This window comes from Triticum aestivum, chromosome 3D (assembly GCF_018294505.1).
Source record: "Triticum aestivum cultivar Chinese Spring chromosome 3D, IWGSC CS RefSeq v2.1, whole genome shotgun sequence".
Classification (NCBI taxonomy): domain Eukaryota; kingdom Viridiplantae; phylum Streptophyta; class Magnoliopsida; order Poales; family Poaceae; genus Triticum; species Triticum aestivum.
In genome coordinates, this window is record NC_057802.1 from 592,372,814 (window position 1) to 592,391,225 (window position 18,412).

Below are 18,412 nucleotides of genomic sequence, written 5' to 3' on the forward strand. Positions count from 1 at the left end.
GGGTGGCGGCGGCGGGTGGTGGGGGTGGCGGCGGGTGGCTGGTGGCGGGGGCGGCGGCGGGTGGCGGTGGTCGTCGAGGTGGGGAGGACAGAAAGAGAGAGAGGGGGGAGGGAGCGGGGTGGGGGACGGCCGTCAGTTAGGTTATCTCTTTGCCGTCCGCCCCCTTTGCCGTCCGCTTTTTTGCTCTTTGTCGTCTTCTAGCAGACGGCAAAGAGGGGGGCCGTTAGGTTTTTTTCTAAGCAGCTCGTTAGTGGGGCCCACCTCTCTCTTTTCCATCCGCCAGCTGACGGCAAAGATTCTTTGCCGTCCGCCAGCAGACGGCAAAGAATTAGCTGATGGCAAAGACATTCTTTGCCATCAGCCAGTTCTTTGCCGTCCGTTTTTTGCAAGCTGATGGCAAAGACCTTCTTTGCCGTCCGCCAGCAGACAGCAAAGAATAGGAAGACGGCAAATAAGCAAATTCCAGTAGTGCCGGTGCCACTATGATCGTCTACGTCACCGACGACCCTTCTTCACTACAAGAAATATGTCAACTGGTGACCTTCTGTCAGTGACCCTGGAAGAATTGGTCATAGATCTACGACCATTTGAGACCAATTGGTCAAAAGTTGCTCGGGGGGCTCCAAACCCTCAACTATATCGACCATTTTGGCCATAAAGGTCGTAATTTCCTTACACGAAAGTACACAACAGTGATCCGCTGCCTTATTTCTAGCTGATCACGACAAATATAGATGGTCATAACCTTGTAAATTGTGGTGGATTGCTATGACTAGTCGCCACCTCATCAGTTTTGCCTATGTGTCATGTCCATGTGTCAATTTTTGCCCTAGGTTGTGAAGCAACCTATATTTCTGTCATTCCCAAAATTCCCAAAAAAATTGGGCATTGTTTACTATCCAAATCATTGCCTCATGACAATATTCAACTCCATTTCCCTGGTAAATCTTCCTCGGCAAATTTCCAAAGTTTTTTATTGAACTCGAACTGTTGTGAAGGAAGTACTAGCTAGGCATATCCTAATGAGCTAAATTTTTGCCACATCTTCTATATTCCCAAGTCATAGCTCTCCACAAAATTTGAGCCCCATCTAACCATACATGTGAGTGTGGCTTCAACATTCATATTTCTGTCCGGTGTGGTACATTGCAAAGCAAGTGACACCTAGGCTCCTCCATTTTAGCTGCAAATTTTCCAAGATAGTGTCCTTAGTAGATGATCATCCTCGGCCAAAACTCAGGCCCATTGGCCATGTGCATTTCCCGTACCACTAATCAAACACTTGGGTGCTAATTCATGTTTGAGCATTGTTCGGTCTCCTCGTGAGATTCTTATGTTGTTATTTTCTTCCAAGCATCTACCTGGGGAGTGCCAAACCTACTAGACATGCCTAGGCTTCCCAGAACGCATGGCAACGCCATGGTCACGCAGTGACCACGCGGCGGGCATGCGAGTCTACGCGCTTTGGAGTTGGGGCTCTGGACCACCGTCCAAACCTCAACGTATCACCACCAAACCATGTATTTATGGTTAAATAGATACCTATATACCTAGAAATGATTTTTGGAAAAAAATAAAGAGCAAACTATAAGGCAGCCGCAGTTCAAGTTTGACCCGCTTCCTACTGAATCGGCGGAAATTTGTCTTTTCACTAGAGGTGGATAAAAACTTTTTACACCCAAACATTTTGTCAATTGTGCATTAAACATGGCGTTGTATTTTATAAAATTGATTTGGTCCATTTTTGCAACAATTATTTGGTAGTTCCTTCACAAAAAAACCTCATTTCGGACACTCGAAAAATGGAAAATGAATTTTCCGTGCAAAGAAAATGAAAACTCCCTTAGGCAAAATTGTTTGGAATTCCAAGATGCACCCTTGTGCACAATATGAGATCATTTGAATGAACTATTCCATGAATGTGGCCATAAGATTGATCATTTGGCTTGAAAGCCATGAATCTTCACGCATGATAACTCATATGATGACATAATGCGAAGGTTTTCCAATCATTTGTCATATTACAAGTTTATTATTTTTCCTGGAAACTTGGTCACATATGATGACACAATGCGAAGGTTTTCCAATTATTTGTTTTTTTTGAATTTTTTATGCCCGTTTCAAAATGCGGTCAAAACGGCGGGCTTGACCGTTCCTAGCTAGTTGTTGAATCTTGGAAACCTTTTGATGTTTCTCTGATTAAATAGATAGTTATGTACCAAAAAATGATTTTTGGAAAAAATAAAGAGCAAACTATGAGGTAGCTACAGTTCAAATTTGACCCGCTTCCTACTGAATCGGCGGAAATTTGTCTTTTTCACCAGAGGTGGATCAAGGCTTTTGACACCCAACCATTGTGTCAATTGTACATTAAACATGGCCTACTATTTTATAAAATTTATTTGGTCCATTTTTACAACAATTATTTGGTAGTTCCTTCACAAAAAACCCTCATTTCGGGCACTCGAAAAATGTGAAATGAATTTTCCATCCAAAGAAAATGAAAACTTCCTTAGGCAACATTGTTTGCCATTCCAATACTCACCCTTGTGCACAATATTAGATCATTTAAACAAACTATGCCATGAATGTGGCCATAAGATTGAGCATTTGGGTTGAAAGCCATGAATCTTCACACATGATAGGCCATTTCTGAGAGCACTTTTCTAAAATAATTGTCATAATACAAGTTTATTATTTTTCCCGGTAACTTAGTCAGATATAATGACACAATGCGAAGGTTTTCCAATATTTTGATTTTTTTTGAATTTTTTATGCACGTTTCAAACTGCGGTGAAAACGGCGGGCTTGACCGTTCCTAGCTAGTTGTTGAATCTTGGAAACATTTTGATGTTTCTCTGATTAAATAGATAGTTATGTACTAAGAAATGATTTTTGGAAAAAATAAAGAGCAAGCTATGAGGCAGCTATAGTTAAAATTTGACCCGCTTCCTACTGAATCGGCGGAAATTTGTCCTTTTCACCAGAGGTGGATCAAGGCTTTTGACACCCAACCATTATGTCAATTGTGCATTAAACATGGCCTAGTATTTTATAAAATTGATTTGGTCCATTTTTACAATAATTATTTGGTAGTTCCTTCACAAAAAAACCCTCATTTCGGGCCCTCGAAAAATGGAAAATGAATTTTCCGTCCAAAGAAAATGAAAACTTCCTTAGGCAACATTGTTTGCCATTCCAATACGCACCCGTGTGCACAATATTAGATCATTTAAACAAACTATGCCATGAATGCGGCCATAAGATTGAGCATTTGGGTTGAAAGCCATGAATCTTCACACATGATAGGCCATTTCTGAGAGCACTTTTCTAAAATAATTGTCATAATACAAGTTTATTATTTTTTCTGGTAACTTAGTCACATATAATGACACAATGCGAAGGTTTTCCAATTTTTTGAATTTTTTTTGAATTTTTTATGCACGTTTCAAACTGCGGTCAAAACGGCGGGAATGACTGTTCCTAGCTAGTGGTTAAATCTTGGAATTTTTTTGGTGTTTCTCTGATTAAATAGATACTTAAGTACCTAGAAATGATTTTTGGAAAAAATAAAGATCAAGCTATGAGGCAGCTGCAGTTCAAATTTGACCCGGTTCCAGCTGAATCGGTGGAAATTTGTCATTTTCATGAGAGGTGGATCAACCTTTTGACACCCAACCATTTGGTCAATTGTGCATTAAATATGTCCTAGTATATTAGAAAATAGATTTGGTACAATTTTGCAACAAATATATGGTAGGTCCTTCACAAAAAAAACTCACTTTGGGCACTTGAAAAATGGGAAATGAATTTTTCGTGGATAGAAAAAAAAACTTCCTTAGGCAACACTGTTTGCCATTACAAAATGCACCCCTGTGTATAATATGAGATCATTTTTTGAATTTTTCATGTGAAAAATTAGAAGAAAACAAAAGGAAAAACACATTTATATGTGCTCTATTCTCATTGGTGGAATTAGCTGTCACACGGATCGATGACATGGCCCCCATCCATCCATCCATTCATCTCTCCATCCCACGTCCATCCATCCATCTATCTTCAGAAAAAAAAAAAAAAAGGGTAACCCCCACCCCCACCCGCAGCCCGACCAACCAAACCCTAACTCCTCCCATCTCTCCTCCCATCGCACTCCTCCTTCCTCATCTCCTCGCCGCCGCCACCTCCTCCCCGTCCTGCAGCGGCGCGTCCCGCCACCTCCTCCTCTCCGTCCCGCCACCACCTCCTCCTTCCTCGACGCGTCCCACAACGGCGCCCACCGCGTCGCCTGCCGGCCGCCCTCGCAGGTGGCTGCGTCCGCTAGCCCCACCGGCGACCTGCTACCCCATCGCTGGCTTCTCCCTCACCCCTCTCTAACCCTAGCTTCCCGTCACCAGTGGCGGTGCCCTCATTCCCTCGCGTTGCACCTGAACCTCCCTCCCGCTCCTAGCTTTTCTTCCTCCTCCTCCACCACTAGGGTTTCGTCTCCCCAATCCCCAGTCCCCGAAGCTCGGATCTAGCAGAAGCAGTGATGGCGGCCGCGGGAGATCCTCTCCAAGGTTCAGACCAAGCCCGCTGATGGAGCTGCAGCCGCCGGAGGGGCCGACGCGTCGGATGCGACCGCCGCCCCGTCCGCCCCCGCCGAGGACCTCAAGATCTGGGATGCGCGTCGGATGCGCTTCCCCAACCACAACAACGACGACGCCGTGAGGTGAGCCCTATACTGTACTATAGCTGCTAGAGTAGGTTATTCTTTTAAGCTGGATCTGTGCAAGGTTGCGACGTTGGTTCTATATTTTCGTTGATGGAGTAGATGAATTATTTGTATAGCTGTAGATGCTGAGTAGATGATCTGGTGTACATTTTGTGGTCTGGAAACAAAATTACTAAGCAAGGTGAAGCCCTGAGCTTGACTTCATCGATGTGCTCTATGTATATTTATTTACTGCTATAACATGGATATATATTCAGCTTTAATGTTAGTTGTAGTGCTAGCACGTCCATATGTGCAAGAAAAGGGTTAAGACAGAACTATGCTTGCTAGTACTATCTCTCTAAAACATGTGCAATTTGAATCCCAACAATCCAACCTGGTAGGGGCAGATTTTGCCTTGTTAGAGTTGTATTGCGATTTAATTTAGTGCTACATGGTTTTAGATTTCTTTGTTAACTTGAGCAGGAAAACTAAGTAAGATGCGTATTTGACACATGGTATAGGCAGGGACAGAATGGCTTCTGATGTGTTGTGCTTATGTATTATGCTTGCAGCTGCTGACCTCTTCCTGGGCTTCGCAACCAACTTCCAGCAGGTCTACACGCTGGCGCAGTGCGACGTTTACTGCAGCAACTGCGTCACCCAGGCCGTGCAACGAATCACGGTCGAGTGCGGCAGCGCCCCCTCCGGCCAGGTCTACCTCGACAAGTGCTACATTACCTACAGCTACTACCCCCACTGTTTCATGAATGGTTCATTACAGTAGTTCTTTCTGAAGTAATTTCAGTGTTTCATAGATTAAGATTACAGATGTATGTTCATGAATGATGAGTAGTTTCAGTTATTTCCCAACTTGAAAGAAACTGGAATAGGCAGTAGTAGGACAATGAGTCATCCTGCACTAGTACAAGTACATGAACAAGTAGTATTATACGAGTCAGTGTAATACCTACGGTGTTGATTTTGAAATTTGATGCTCTCTAATGTTCCTATATTTCCATTGATCAGAAATCTTTGCTATAAGTTTCTTCGAATTAAGCGCTTCTCCATTCTCAGTACACCAGGAGAAACACGTAATAGTTTTCATGATTGTTCACGTGCCCTCTGGAATCTGTTATTCCTTTAATGATTGCCCATGTTATTATTATATCTTATATTAAAGGGAACTGTCCTTTTAACATGTTTATTATTTCTTGTAGCCGCTGGCCTGGTCCTCCTCGAGGAGGAGGAGCAGGAGGGGCGCACCCAGCATCAGGAGAGGAGAGGAGAGGGAGATCCATGGTGGCCGGCAGCGAGATCCGCGCCGGGATCGGGCCTGCTCGTCAAGGAGACCCATGCCATGGACTAGTAGCTCAAGCAGTCTTCTTTTCTTCCTGCCCATCACCATCTCCAGGTTGTCATCCTCAAGGCCTCCACCATCTGCAGGTCTTCTTCTTCCATTCCATTCTCTGCTCTGTTCTTCTCTGCTGCAGTGTCTACAGTGGATGCAAATACCTGATTGTATATGGATGGATGGATTGCAGGGTCTACAATGCACCACCTTGATTTGTTGATTCGGTCTGGAGCAGCAGCAACAACAGCTCCTTCCTTCCATGTAGATGGAGGGCATGACCTGCACAAGGAGCTCCAAGGAGACAAAGGTATCTGCTCCCTTGCTGTACATGTTTGTGGGTTCTCTGTGATGATGAAACCACTGATTGGATGTCCTGATTAGATACAATGCATTCCATTGAACCGTGGGGACAACATGAGTAAACTTTGATGTTTTACTGTACAACTTTTGTGGGGTAATATATGTACAGTGAGTGGAGGACAACATGAGTAAACCGTGGGGACAATATATGTGGGACAACGAAGGTTGTGGGGTAATGCTTTTGTGAATCAGTTTGCTATTTGTATCCAAGCTGAGTAAACTTTGATGTGGTTACTGCAAAAGCTCTTGTTTTATATCTAACCGTACTAGGTATGTTTTCATGAAATGTACAAAAGTGGCCTGGGATCCCTCACATTAATCTGTACCAACCATGTTTGATCCGACGGCCCAGTATCAATTTTTCTATTCTTCTACCACAAGCCCAAATTCTACTCTAGTTCCTCCCTATTAATTCTCAGACCAATGATAAGATGATGAAATTTCTTACTGCCTTCAAGGTCAACTGTGTTGCCACCTTTCTTGCTAGAAAATCTTATTTTTTTTAGGCATATAAATTGGCCTGTGCATTTGGCAGATATAGTAGTGTTTGTACTAACAGATGGAGCACAAACATTATTTGTTAAGAGGGCCCTGCAGTTATATTTTGGCTGCCTTTTGCTCCTTCATTTTTGTGTGTTTGAAAATCAATACAACTGACATGCTTTACTTCTTCCAACAGGGAATACCTTTCTAGGCTCCAATCTTCACAGTTCTCGTTGATTCATCTTGCTAGCAACTGAGTAGCTTTTTTGCATACTTCTGTCAACAGCTCAATGCCACCAAATCTTTTTTGCCGTTCTTCTCTATTATACAACATCTGCTATACATCATACAGTGCCGAGCTCCTCATACACCAACCATTGTACAAACATATCATGAGTGGTAGGAAAATTTTGAACCTGTAGTATGTCACCTTGTTTTCTAGATGGGCAATAAACGTCGTCATACTGTACTGTAATAGTGTCTTACTGGGTTTCAATTTGGTTTGCTTTGTACAATGCTTGCACTGGAAATGTTGAACTATCGAGCCTCCTCTACTCTGTTCTGCTGTATGATTACAATTGCAATAGTATTATTGGATCTGTTAATCAGTGCCTACATGTTAGATCGGCTTGATTTTGAGATGCAGCGAGACTGATGTTTCTGAATTCTGATGTGAAGGCATGTCTACATCAGTACAACTTTGCATGCATATTTTATTGACTAGATATATACGTGTTGATTGTATGTTCCTCTAGTTTCCTGATGTGCTTGTTTATTTGGATGCACTGAACCTTTGCATGTAGTAATAGTTCTCTGATATACATGCAACCTGATGGAACTTTCATGCTCTGCCATTGACCTACCATGAATATATATTACTACAGCAGCCTGTTACTATTACTACATGCCATCTTTTTATTTTCAGTAGTGATTTTGATGCAACCTGATGGAACTTTCATGCTCTGCTGGTGAGAATAAGATGTTATAGTCTAGATATATGATGCAAAGTATGTTGTATTTACACACTTGTATCAAACTGCAGCAACCGCACAAGTGAGTTGAGGCAGGGGATAGAGAGGTTGAGCCGCTCGGGTGCTAATCTTGTACAGCTACGCTCTTTCCAGCGTCGACGCGACCAAACCAATGATGCAAGGCTTCTGCTGTTGCTGCTGCATGTCTTCATCAACTTAGTTGTTCCACAGGGAGAGATATAAATCCTTCACTTGTTCACTTTGTAATCTGCAGATTACTTCTTCCATTAATCACCTAGTGCTCCTGTTAGTGAGATTCATCTAGTATTTTTTTTTTGCAAAGCATGCAATGGTTTGGAGTAGTTGATCATGGCCTGATGGAACCTCTAGCTGAACAATAAGATAGGTTAGTTAGTGTATTAGAGCAAGAAAGATGATATATTTATTATTTGCTTTTGCTGCTTCTATATATACATGTATGTATGTTTAGTTATTCGACATGCTTTTGAAATTGACTATGGTTTTAGACCGAAACACTATGCTTGTTCAAAGAGTGTCCATGTTGTGTGATATATGATGCTGCTCCGTTGTGCATCTCTCTTTTCTTGTGTGCCGCATCATTGTAGATATGCTTGATAGAGTAAATGATTTCAGTTCTGGTTGTGTCAAATCTTTACTATGTACCATGCTTAGTGTTTATTTTACTGAGGCATTGGGCATTGGAATTTAGGCATTTATGTATATTTTTAGTTCTGGATGTGTCCAATGCAAACATTACTGTCAACTGTCAAGTTGATTCTAAAATGTCTTATTAAGTTCATTTCAGATGGTTATTTCTGGATTTAGTACGAATTTATTGTTGACCTGGCCTATGCTCTGTACCAATTTATTGCATTATTTTATTATTTAGTGTTAAATATGCTGTTAGATTTACTTTTATTTTGTTCCTAAACATTTTGTTCTATAACGTGCAGATGCTGGCCTTTCATGTTTCTTTGCGAATATCAGGACAAAGTAGTCGGAGGAAGCATAGTTCTAGCTCATTGGAGCTAATTCTGAGAGTAATTTGATGTAGCAGAACTTGGCTCATGTGATTGTACACTTGTAGAGCTTGTTATCTGATTGTATACTTGTAGAGCTTGTTATATGATTGTAATCTTGATGCTGATCACATTTGTATGTGTGTTATATGGTGTAGCACTTTGATGGTTGATAATACTCGAAGTATTTCCCGTATTTTCTGCGCGCCAATTTAAATACTAGGTATTTATTTACATTAAATTAAAAAATTGAAGAATATGGCCCTGATAGCTAGGACCTAGTACCAGTACCGAACAATGCGGACCCACTTGACTAGTGAACCCATTTTATATAAAAAATGAAACAGGCCACGACCCAAAAATAAAAAGGCTGCAATGTTGGGCTTGGCCAAGGAAGTCGACCAAAAATTGACAGGAAAAATATATATAGGAAGGCTGAATTGTTGGGCTCGGCCCATGTAAAACACCGAATCGGACCGGGCTGAATCTTATCAACGACCTTTTCATTTGGCAACAATTTTGCCACGTCAGATTGCCACGTCAGATTGCCACGTCGGATCCGACGTGGCCTGGGCAGAGAGCTAGTGACCAAAACAGAAGGTCATAGAATCAACGACCTTTTGTTTTGGTCGTGGAATTCCACGACCTTCTCAGAGAGAAGGTCGTTAATTTCAGTTTACGACCGCCAGCTTTTGACCTTCTGTTTTTGGTTACAAAAAGGTCGCAAATGAAAAACAATGACCTTTCAGTGACCAATGGTGATGGTCGCAAGTTGACATATTTCTTGTAGTGCTTCCCTTTCAGCGGAGCTTCCAGGCAAGCCCCCCCTTTGATCATCCCGATATCGCCCATTCCATTCTCTCATGCTTGCATTAAATTTTGCTACTGTAATTGTTTGCTCCTATTATGGTGCATAGCCTATTTTTGGAACCTGCTTATTGTTACCTACCTGCTTAGTATAGGTTGGTTTGTGATCCATCAGTGACCCCCACCTTGTCCTTGTTGCCCCATCTTCATCATCGAAGACCCGATCAACGGGATCGAAGACCAGGCCCCGACACCGCACATCACTTTCCCCTTAGTTGCTCGACACTACTGGGTTACTATCGAGTGCCGAGGGTGAGACCTCATCAGCACTTCTGATGTTAACCCTGTAGTGTAGCTATTCGGTCATGGTCATCGAGGGTGATTCCGCCTTATCCACTTCCGATACGACTCTCTCGTGCAACCCCTCAAGTGTGAACCTCGAGGGTGGATCCTCTTACGTTCACCTTGATGATTACATCGAGTGGAATCCGTCAAGGGTGATTCCTTAGGTTTTCCCCTTGGTGTTAGACACACAGTTACTATGGCTACTATGACTTTACACTGAACCATGTTACCAAAGACGGGTCGGCCCTGACGGGTACCCGCATGAGCATTTTTGCGAGTGATGAGGAGTCGGGTTGACCTGGAGGGTGCCCGCGAGATAATTACGAGGCGTGGTCAGGCATTCTTAGCCCTTGCCGCAAGTCCCCGAGACGGGGCGACGGGGTCACATCTCTCGTGAGTCTCTGCTTGTTACCGCGCGCTCCTAATCCACTACGATTTGGATATTTGATCCGAGTGGCCTCTAGCCTGATAGCACTAACCATCACGTGGGCATAGTATGGGCGTTCTGCATCGTATGCATCAGCCGAAGCTTAATAGATGTCAGCGACTGAGCGGCGCACGCCGGGTTGGATTGCGTAAGCACCTGCCTTTTTGAAGGAGGTAGCTAGGTCTGCTCACCAGCCGCCCTCGCAACGTGCAGGAGTTCCCGGGGCGATGGCCCATGACCCCTGGGGGCATAGGTTTAGTCCGGCGTGCTGACCTCTCTATTAAGCCTAGGTCGGGTTGCGGCGTATTGTTTGGCCGAGGCCGGGCATGACCCAGGAAAGTGTGTCCGGCCGGAGTTAATCGAGTGTGGTGGGTAAGTTGGTGCACCCCTGCAGGGAAGAAAACATCTATCGATAGCCTGTCCTACGGTAACGGAAACTTGGAGTTGTATCCCGATCGATACAACTAGAATTGGATGCTAAGCATGAAATGGATATGTGGCTCCGGGAGTCGATAAAGGATCCCGGGGCGTTGACAACAACATAAATATGACTTATGTTATACTACTCTACTCCCTCCTCTTGTTGCAAGACGGTGGTTTCCAGAAGATGCTAGTCTTCGATAGGACTAGCTTCTCCCCCTCTTATTCTGGCATTCTGCAGTTAGTCCACAGATACTACCCCTTTCATTGATACCGATGCATAAGTAGTGTAGATCCTTGCTTGTGAGTACTTTGGATGAGTACTCACGGTTGCTTTGCTACCCCTTTTCCCCCTTCTTTCTTGTTTCTGGTTGTTGCAACCAGATGGTGGAGTCCAGGAGCCAGATGCCACCACCGACGACTACTACAACCCCGAGGGTGCCTACTACTACGTGGAGGCCGCCGACGACCAGGAGTCGTTAGGAGGCTCCCAGGCAGGAGGCTTTGCCTTTTCGATCGTTGTTGCTTTTGTTCTAGCCTTAAGGCAAACTTGTCTAACTCATGTCTGTACTCAGATAATGTTGCTTCCGCTGACTCGTTTGTTTTCGAGCTTATGTATTCGAGCCCTTGAGGCCCCTGGCTTGTAATATAAAGCTTGCATTATTTTAATTTGTGTCTAGAGATGTGTTATGATATCTTCCCATGAGTCCCTGATCTTGATCGTACACATTTATGTGTATGATTAGTGTACGATTGAATCGGGGGCATCACAACAATTAAGTTACATGATACTTGTACGGTTGTACATTGGATATCAAGAATTTGATTTAAAAAAAATGAACGCTCAGGTTGCTAATTCCACCGATTCTCCTGCATGTTTTACACTAGTCCACATAATTCCATTAATTTTTCCCCATGTCCTACACTAGTTCACACTATATTTTAACTAGTTTTTTTTACATGCGTTCATAACTACATATGCTAAAGTTATCAGGGTTGCTCATGAAAAAAATGTGCCGATGATAATTTACATACTACAGCCTTGATAACTTATATACAAACATCAGGTAACTTTCACTCAGTGAATTTTTTTGTTGTTAAAATCATATCCCTGGCAACATATGTGTAACTAATATGGTAATATACGCCCCACATACATGATAACCTATTTATAAACACCGTGGTAACTTTGGACCGAAGGAAATAAGTTGTTGAAAAACATACCCCCCACAACTTATGTGTAAATCGAATGGCATTGTACGCACCATAACGTATCACCACCGTGATAACTTTGAGGGGGGGGTGTCGATAAAACGTACCCTCATAACAAATGTGTAAATAGCACGGTAATATGCACATCGTGGACCTGATAACTTATGTACAAAAACCTCCATAATTTTGATTGGGTGAAACAGCGTGTTAAAAATATACCTCCTATAACTTCTTTTTAAGTAACACGTTATTTGATGCACCACGGACCTGCTAACTTGTACAAACACCATGTTAACTTCGACTCTAGGGAAAAAAGTTGTTGAAAAAACACTCCACTTATGTGTAAATAACATGATAATATAGACACATAGACCTACTAAATTAGAACAAACACCGTGGATAACTTTTGTGTAAACAACATGATAACTTTGACCCGGGAAAAAAGTTATTTAAAACATACGCCCGATCACTTCTGTATAAACAAACATGATAATACCCGCAATTGACCTGATAACTTAGGTACAAACACCGCGATAACTTTGAGCTGGGAAGAAAACTTGTTGAATATATACATCTCATAACTTCTGTGTAGATAGCATGGTAATATATGCATACAGAGATGATAACTTACGTACAAACACCGCGACAACTTTGACTAGTTTTTTTTGAAAAACATAACCCGATAACTTCTGTGCAAATAACATGATAATATTCAACCATAGACATGATAACTTACGTACAAACACCACGGTAACTTTGACCCGGGCAAAAGAAATTGTTGAAAAACATACCTCGGATAACTTCTGCATAATAGCATGGTATTTTACGTACCACAGACATGATCATAGATGGCCAGCGGGCCGGGCCGGGCATGGCTCAGCACACTCCTAAATGAGCCTGGCCTGGCACGACCCCAAAAGTTTCGTTTATAAGCAGGCCATACTGTGTCGGCACACAGACCTCACATCGCGGCCCAGGCACGATATACCGATAGTTGACGGTGGTATTGCAGACCTGGTAGTTTACTTACAAATCATCTGGTATCTTTCAACCCAGGCAAAAAAGTAGTTGAAACATACCCCGGTAGTAATTTCAGTGTAAACACCATGATAAGTTACAATAGTTTACATAGTCGTGACATGGTAACTTTTGACCTGGAAATCATACCAACATGAGATATAGTTTCGAAGATCTCGTCGCCATGAATTTTTTACGTGAAAACGGATTTTGAATTGGAGCAACAGTTTGAGCTACAAAAGATTTTAAAGTTAAGTAGGGAACATCTATTGCTAACATCATCTGCTTTGTCTTTTAATTTGCATGCATGCATGGAATCATTAATCAAGGCTTGTCGCATGTGTTTTCTCGACCACCACGCACTTGATTAGCTAATAAGGTTGCATGCATGTGTGTGATTAGGTAAAAAAAAAGGAGATGTTCGGATCTGTTGTTTATCTTGCGAGCAGTTGGAAGTTAGCACAGTCCTTATTTAAAAACATTTTCAGAATTTTTTAACTTTGTATGTAATTACTAATTATTTAAAATATAGGGTGGTGTGCCTTTTTCCTCCTGGTCTCTATTTTCGGTGGTTCAACACGCCACTCCCCTGGCTTCCCCGTGTGTTTGTGCCTTGCCTTTGGAGTATTATTATTCTACCCGTCCAGCCTAACCTTCGTTACCGGCCATTCTTTTTATTACAAGTACGAAGAAAAACAACCAGCAGTCTGATATATACTCTGATGTAGTACTTGTCAACTAGTGCAGTTAAATCTGTGCTCGCTTCAGTATTTGAGCCCCGAGCCGTCGCATTATTTTACTGCCACATATCCATATACAATCACTCGGTTCAGGCTTCATCGATCAGAGCTTCTTGGTGTGTACGAGGAAGGCGACGGCGCCGGAGGTGGCGAGCGGGATGACGGTGTCGTCGGAGAGCCACCCCAGCCCCGGCAGGACCCGCTTGGCCACCAGCGCACACATGGGCGCGCCGAACAGGAACATGAGCAGCTCCGTCGTCGCCTTGCCGAAGCTGAAGCTGTCCCGCTTCACCAGCTCCCCGCTCATCTTCGCGAACTCCTCCCGCTTCACCTCGCCGCTCCCCGCCTTGTGGTGCTTCTGCACACCCACGATACAAAGGTGAGACGCACACCCTCTCATTTACTGAAGATTGCCAGTAAGTAAGAACGCGACCACTCACCGTGTACACCTCCTGCAGCTTCTCCCTGGGCGGGATCCTGTACTGCACCTGCCCGCGCTCCTCGCAGAACTTCCTGAATGAAGGTTCAGCGGTGATGATGAAATGAATGAACGATGGAAATGAACTGGATACACATAAGGTTCAGAGAAACTTACTGGATGAGCTCGTAGATGGCGTGGTAGAAGTCGTCGAAGGAGTCCACCTTCGCCACGTGGTCGTCGTACTTCTTCTCCATGAACTCGATGAGCTTCTTCGCCTCATCCGGCTTCAGCTCCGCCTTCTTCTCGCTCTTCTCGGCGGCCTGGTTCTTCTCCCCAACTATTTGATCCAAATATATATATGTGCTTAGGTTTATTGAGTCAAGCCTGAATGTTGTGCTGAGAAAAGAACAACGGAAATGTTTGAGCTCACCTTGAGCTTGAGGTGTCTGCTTCACCTCAGCAGCATTTTCTGCCATCTTCTTCGATGAATTGCAGGAACGGATAGTTGGTCCCTTGAGTGGACTATTGCTGCGTATATATTATGGCAGGCTGCTGGCCAGGTTCCTTGTGTAGGGCAGTGACCATGGCATTGCCTCGGCAGGAAGCAAGGCCGAGCAGGAGCAAGTGTAAAAGGAGCACCCAACGTCAGGAATCATGTGGCCATTGTCGCACGGTATTGGTATTCCGCAGCTAGCTGCAAGCATTTGGGTGCAGGCAAAGCAAGGTTCAGACTTCAGACAGACATCGTTCTCTAGCTTTCCCCTTGCTCCTGAATCCTGAGAGAAGAAACAGGATGTGCATACATGCACATGCAGCTTGAGTGTAATTTAGCGAAATGTGGAGTGAATGCATCCTATTTGCTGCCTTAATTTGAAGAACTGACAAGAACGCAAGCAAAATTTCACAAGCAGTTAATGGAGAACAATGTCAGCAAAAAACTCTTTTCTCAACCAAGTGGGCAAATACATGCCGACTCGTTTCTTCTCTTCTTTTCCTTCTTACTCCCTCTGTAAACAAATATAAGAGCATTTAGATCACTACTTTAGAATCTAAATGCTCTTATATTTCTTTATGGAGGGAGTATTTAGGAAGAAGGCACCCCTCCGACTTCATTAATGCCTTTGTGAGTACCACAAAGCAAACTCCAAACAGCAGATAAATATTCTGCGGGAACACGTTGCCTTGCACGTGCACCACACGAACAAGCTGTCCGGTTCTAAAGGAATTATTTCTGTGGCATAGCTTTCAGCTCGTGTTGGCGCATCCAACATGAGATGTGTGCACGCAAGGACCAACCTTAGCTGAAGCAGATTCGGACAGTGACAGAGGTCTGATACACGCCTATTTCTTTCTTTGTTGCAGCCTTATAATATCTATCCATTCATTTTTTTAATCAACTTATTTTTTTGAAAAAGGGCAAAAAGTTCTACACTTTCATTAATGAAGAAGGAATTTCACAACAAAGTCACAAGCCCCAAGGCAGCTAACAAATACAAAAGCCTACTCCCTGGTACTCCCTCCATCCCAAAAAGAGCTTAGTTACGTCTATTTGAGCGAAGAGCTTTTTGGGACAGAGGGGGTATTATTTTTACCCAACTGCTTGGCGGCTGCCACTACCCAAGTTGCGGTCTCATTACGAATGCAGGACATGAGGATTGCCCACGGGAAGAACTTGTTTGAGAACACCCTGCTCGTTCAAGATTTCCCAATTCACCAAGAGGAAGAAGAATGCCATGGCCTTATGCCTATGCCTTCTCTCATGCTTCATCACCTGCGTGTCCACATGTTGGGTGCCATGTGCACAGGTACATGTCATCGAGGTGCCTCCCACGTGCTACTTATGTTTACCCGGACACGACATCATCTCGTCGCGTGTCATTCCGCTCCGTAATCTCTCAACAACCCCTCCACCTCCTTTGCCTGTTCATTCGCTTCGGGCCGTAATGTTTGTCATTCCACTGGTCGGATTTCACTGAAATAATCATGTTCAAAAGCGGTGAAATTAATTCATAGACCAAGAGATTAAGGTAGAAGTCTCCCAGAGTTAATATAGCCTTTTCTTCCTCCCGCAAAAAAAACCTTTTCTTACTTGTAGGAATTTGAGCATAGAAGTAATCAGAGTTCATCCATGACTAGCTTTTTCATTTTCAGGGGAACATCACAAGCTAGTGAATTGCTACCTTACAAAATTTCTCTTGCTGCAACTAGAAAACAAATCGATACACATCATAATTATTGTGTATGTGAAATTGTGAGTAGTGAATATATGTTCATAATTATACTTAAACAAGCTATAGCCATATAAAAACATAATTGTACCACGTGGCCAAGGCATCACAACTGATAGTTCCTTAAAAATATGCGAGCAATTAATGTTGCTTCGCAACTGTATCTATATATCAAAATGGAACGGACTTACATCAGAACCGACATATCTTAGTCCTATATTAATTAATAAACCCCATACGAAAAAAAAGAAAACATCTGGGCGTATCTTCATCAATACGATCCTTGCCATTACGGGAGTTCTACTATCAAAAGAGAACGGAACAACTAACAACAAGGCATTTGCGTTCTGGACACTATCAAAAGAGAATGGAACAACTAACAATGAGACGGTTTGTGTTCTCGAGGACTAGGCATGCCCAAATAGAGCGCTAATGGAGCCGCGGACACCATTGGGGAGTAGCCAAAAGCCCGTGCCTCACATTGTTGGACGAGCCCTGGTGCTCCAGATATCGGGAGCTGCTGGTGGCGATGATGAGCCAGGACCGGGACGAACGACGTGCGACCATTGTACTTGTAGCCACGCCGACGTGTATGCTCCTTGCCGGCCTCAAACAGGAGCTCTCGCGGGCCAAATTCAAGGCTCCTTTCAGTCCTGCGAAGATACAGTCCACCGATGGTCCAGTCGCTAGACAGCAGACGCCCCCCTGGAAAGTCAGGCACTTCAGTTTTTGCTTCAGGGAACCACGCGTCCCACTCGCCGTATTGGTCGCAGGTCATGACACAACATGTTGAGTCCATCAGCCTACACCACTTTGCCATCTCCGCTATCACTGTTTTCAGCCGCAGGCGCGCGGTGGCCTCCGACGTGACGTTCTCTGTGGCCAGATCGAAGCGCGCCAGCTTCTCATCCCGACCGTGTTCTCCATGGCCATGCGTGGGCCAGTACACCGACCCATCAACGTACACGGGATCACCGTTTGCCCGACCATACACCGAGAAAGGGACATGCAGCCTTGTCCAGCCCACGCCTCCTCCAATGGTGTACACGTGCAGCTCTTCGTCATCAATGGCCTCTCCCGCACGCAGGGGCAGATCGCTGTATTTGAGGTAACCATGGTGCACGATCTTGAATCGCCTCGCCGTAGCATCATAGCCAAAGCAGTACGCCTCGGGTTTGACGTTCCACCTTCGCCCTGACGCCTCTGGCGGCAGCGGCAGCACGAGCGACTCACCGGTGGACGGCTCAACGATTTTGATGGAGCCTTGGCCGGCTTCGGCTTGTAGGAAGCAGAGCAGGCCGTTGCAAGCGCCTACCAACATATCCCGCATGCCAGCTGTGAACTTGGCCGTGAGCTGCCAGTGCTCATCGAATAGGAAGCCATGGGCGCTGCGCGGGTCTTCATGGCAGCTGTAGGTGAATCCAGGAAAGAAGACGATGGTGTGTGTCGGAGGCGCCCGTGATCCTTGGATCAAGTGCTCCTGGATGAACGTTGGGTCGGCGATGATGTCCCGCCACTCTTTGCAGACGCGGCGGAGGTCGCTCCCCGGGAGGCGGACCAGGATGCTGGCGACAACGTCTCGCGGCAGGCAGGAGGTGGTGCAGGCCGTTGGCTGTTTCCTGGAACCCAGCCGACGCCGACGCGGATGCATCACAGTTCGCATCCACCTCCATGTTCTCCATCGAAGATGGCAGATGGATCTCGTGATAACTTAGGAGTGGATGCAAATCTGGTTAAAGTCGGGAATCGTGAGATTGATAAGTTTTTCTCTTATTAATAATATCCTGTGGAAGTATGGATCCCCTATCCCTTCCTCTAACGATGAGGCGATGCCAACATAAACGGAGTCTTTATGCCGGAAGATTTGCTACTAGAATTCTGTTACGATGGGTCAGAA

At 44.3% G+C, this 18,412-nt stretch overlaps 1 protein-coding gene across 1 annotated transcript; it reads right to left on the reverse strand.

Annotated features, from left to right (window-relative positions):
• Positions 1-13,816: 13,816 nt before the first annotated feature.
• On the reverse strand, positions 13,817-14,867 carry LOC123075736 (uncharacterized). Its single transcript, XM_044498272.1, has 4 exons — positions 14,718-14,867; positions 14,462-14,624; positions 14,307-14,379; positions 13,817-14,224 (listed from the first exon to the last, which is right to left on the reverse strand). Exons 1-4 carry the CDS (start codon positions 14,761-14,763, stop codon positions 13,970-13,972), a joined length of 537 nt encoding a protein of 178 aa, XP_044354207.1. The 5' UTR covers positions 14,764-14,867; the 3' UTR covers positions 13,817-13,969.
• Between the last annotated feature and the right edge of the window lie 3,545 nt (positions 14,868-18,412).

Bases quoted from the DNA above. Each gene is read 5' to 3' on its own strand.
- LOC123075736 (XM_044498272.1), bottom strand. From the start codon at position 14,763: ATGGCAGAAAATGCTGCTGAGGTGAAGCAGACACCTCAAGCTCAAG. The intron at 14,380-14,461 runs GTAAGTTTCTCT...ACCTTCATTCAG, and splicing joins GCCATCTACGAGCTCATCCA to GAAGTTCTGCGAGGAGCGCG. The intron at 14,225-14,306 runs GTGAGTGGTCGC...GTGGGTGTGCAG, and splicing joins AGCTGCAGGAGGTGTACACG to AAGCACCACAAGGCGGGGAG.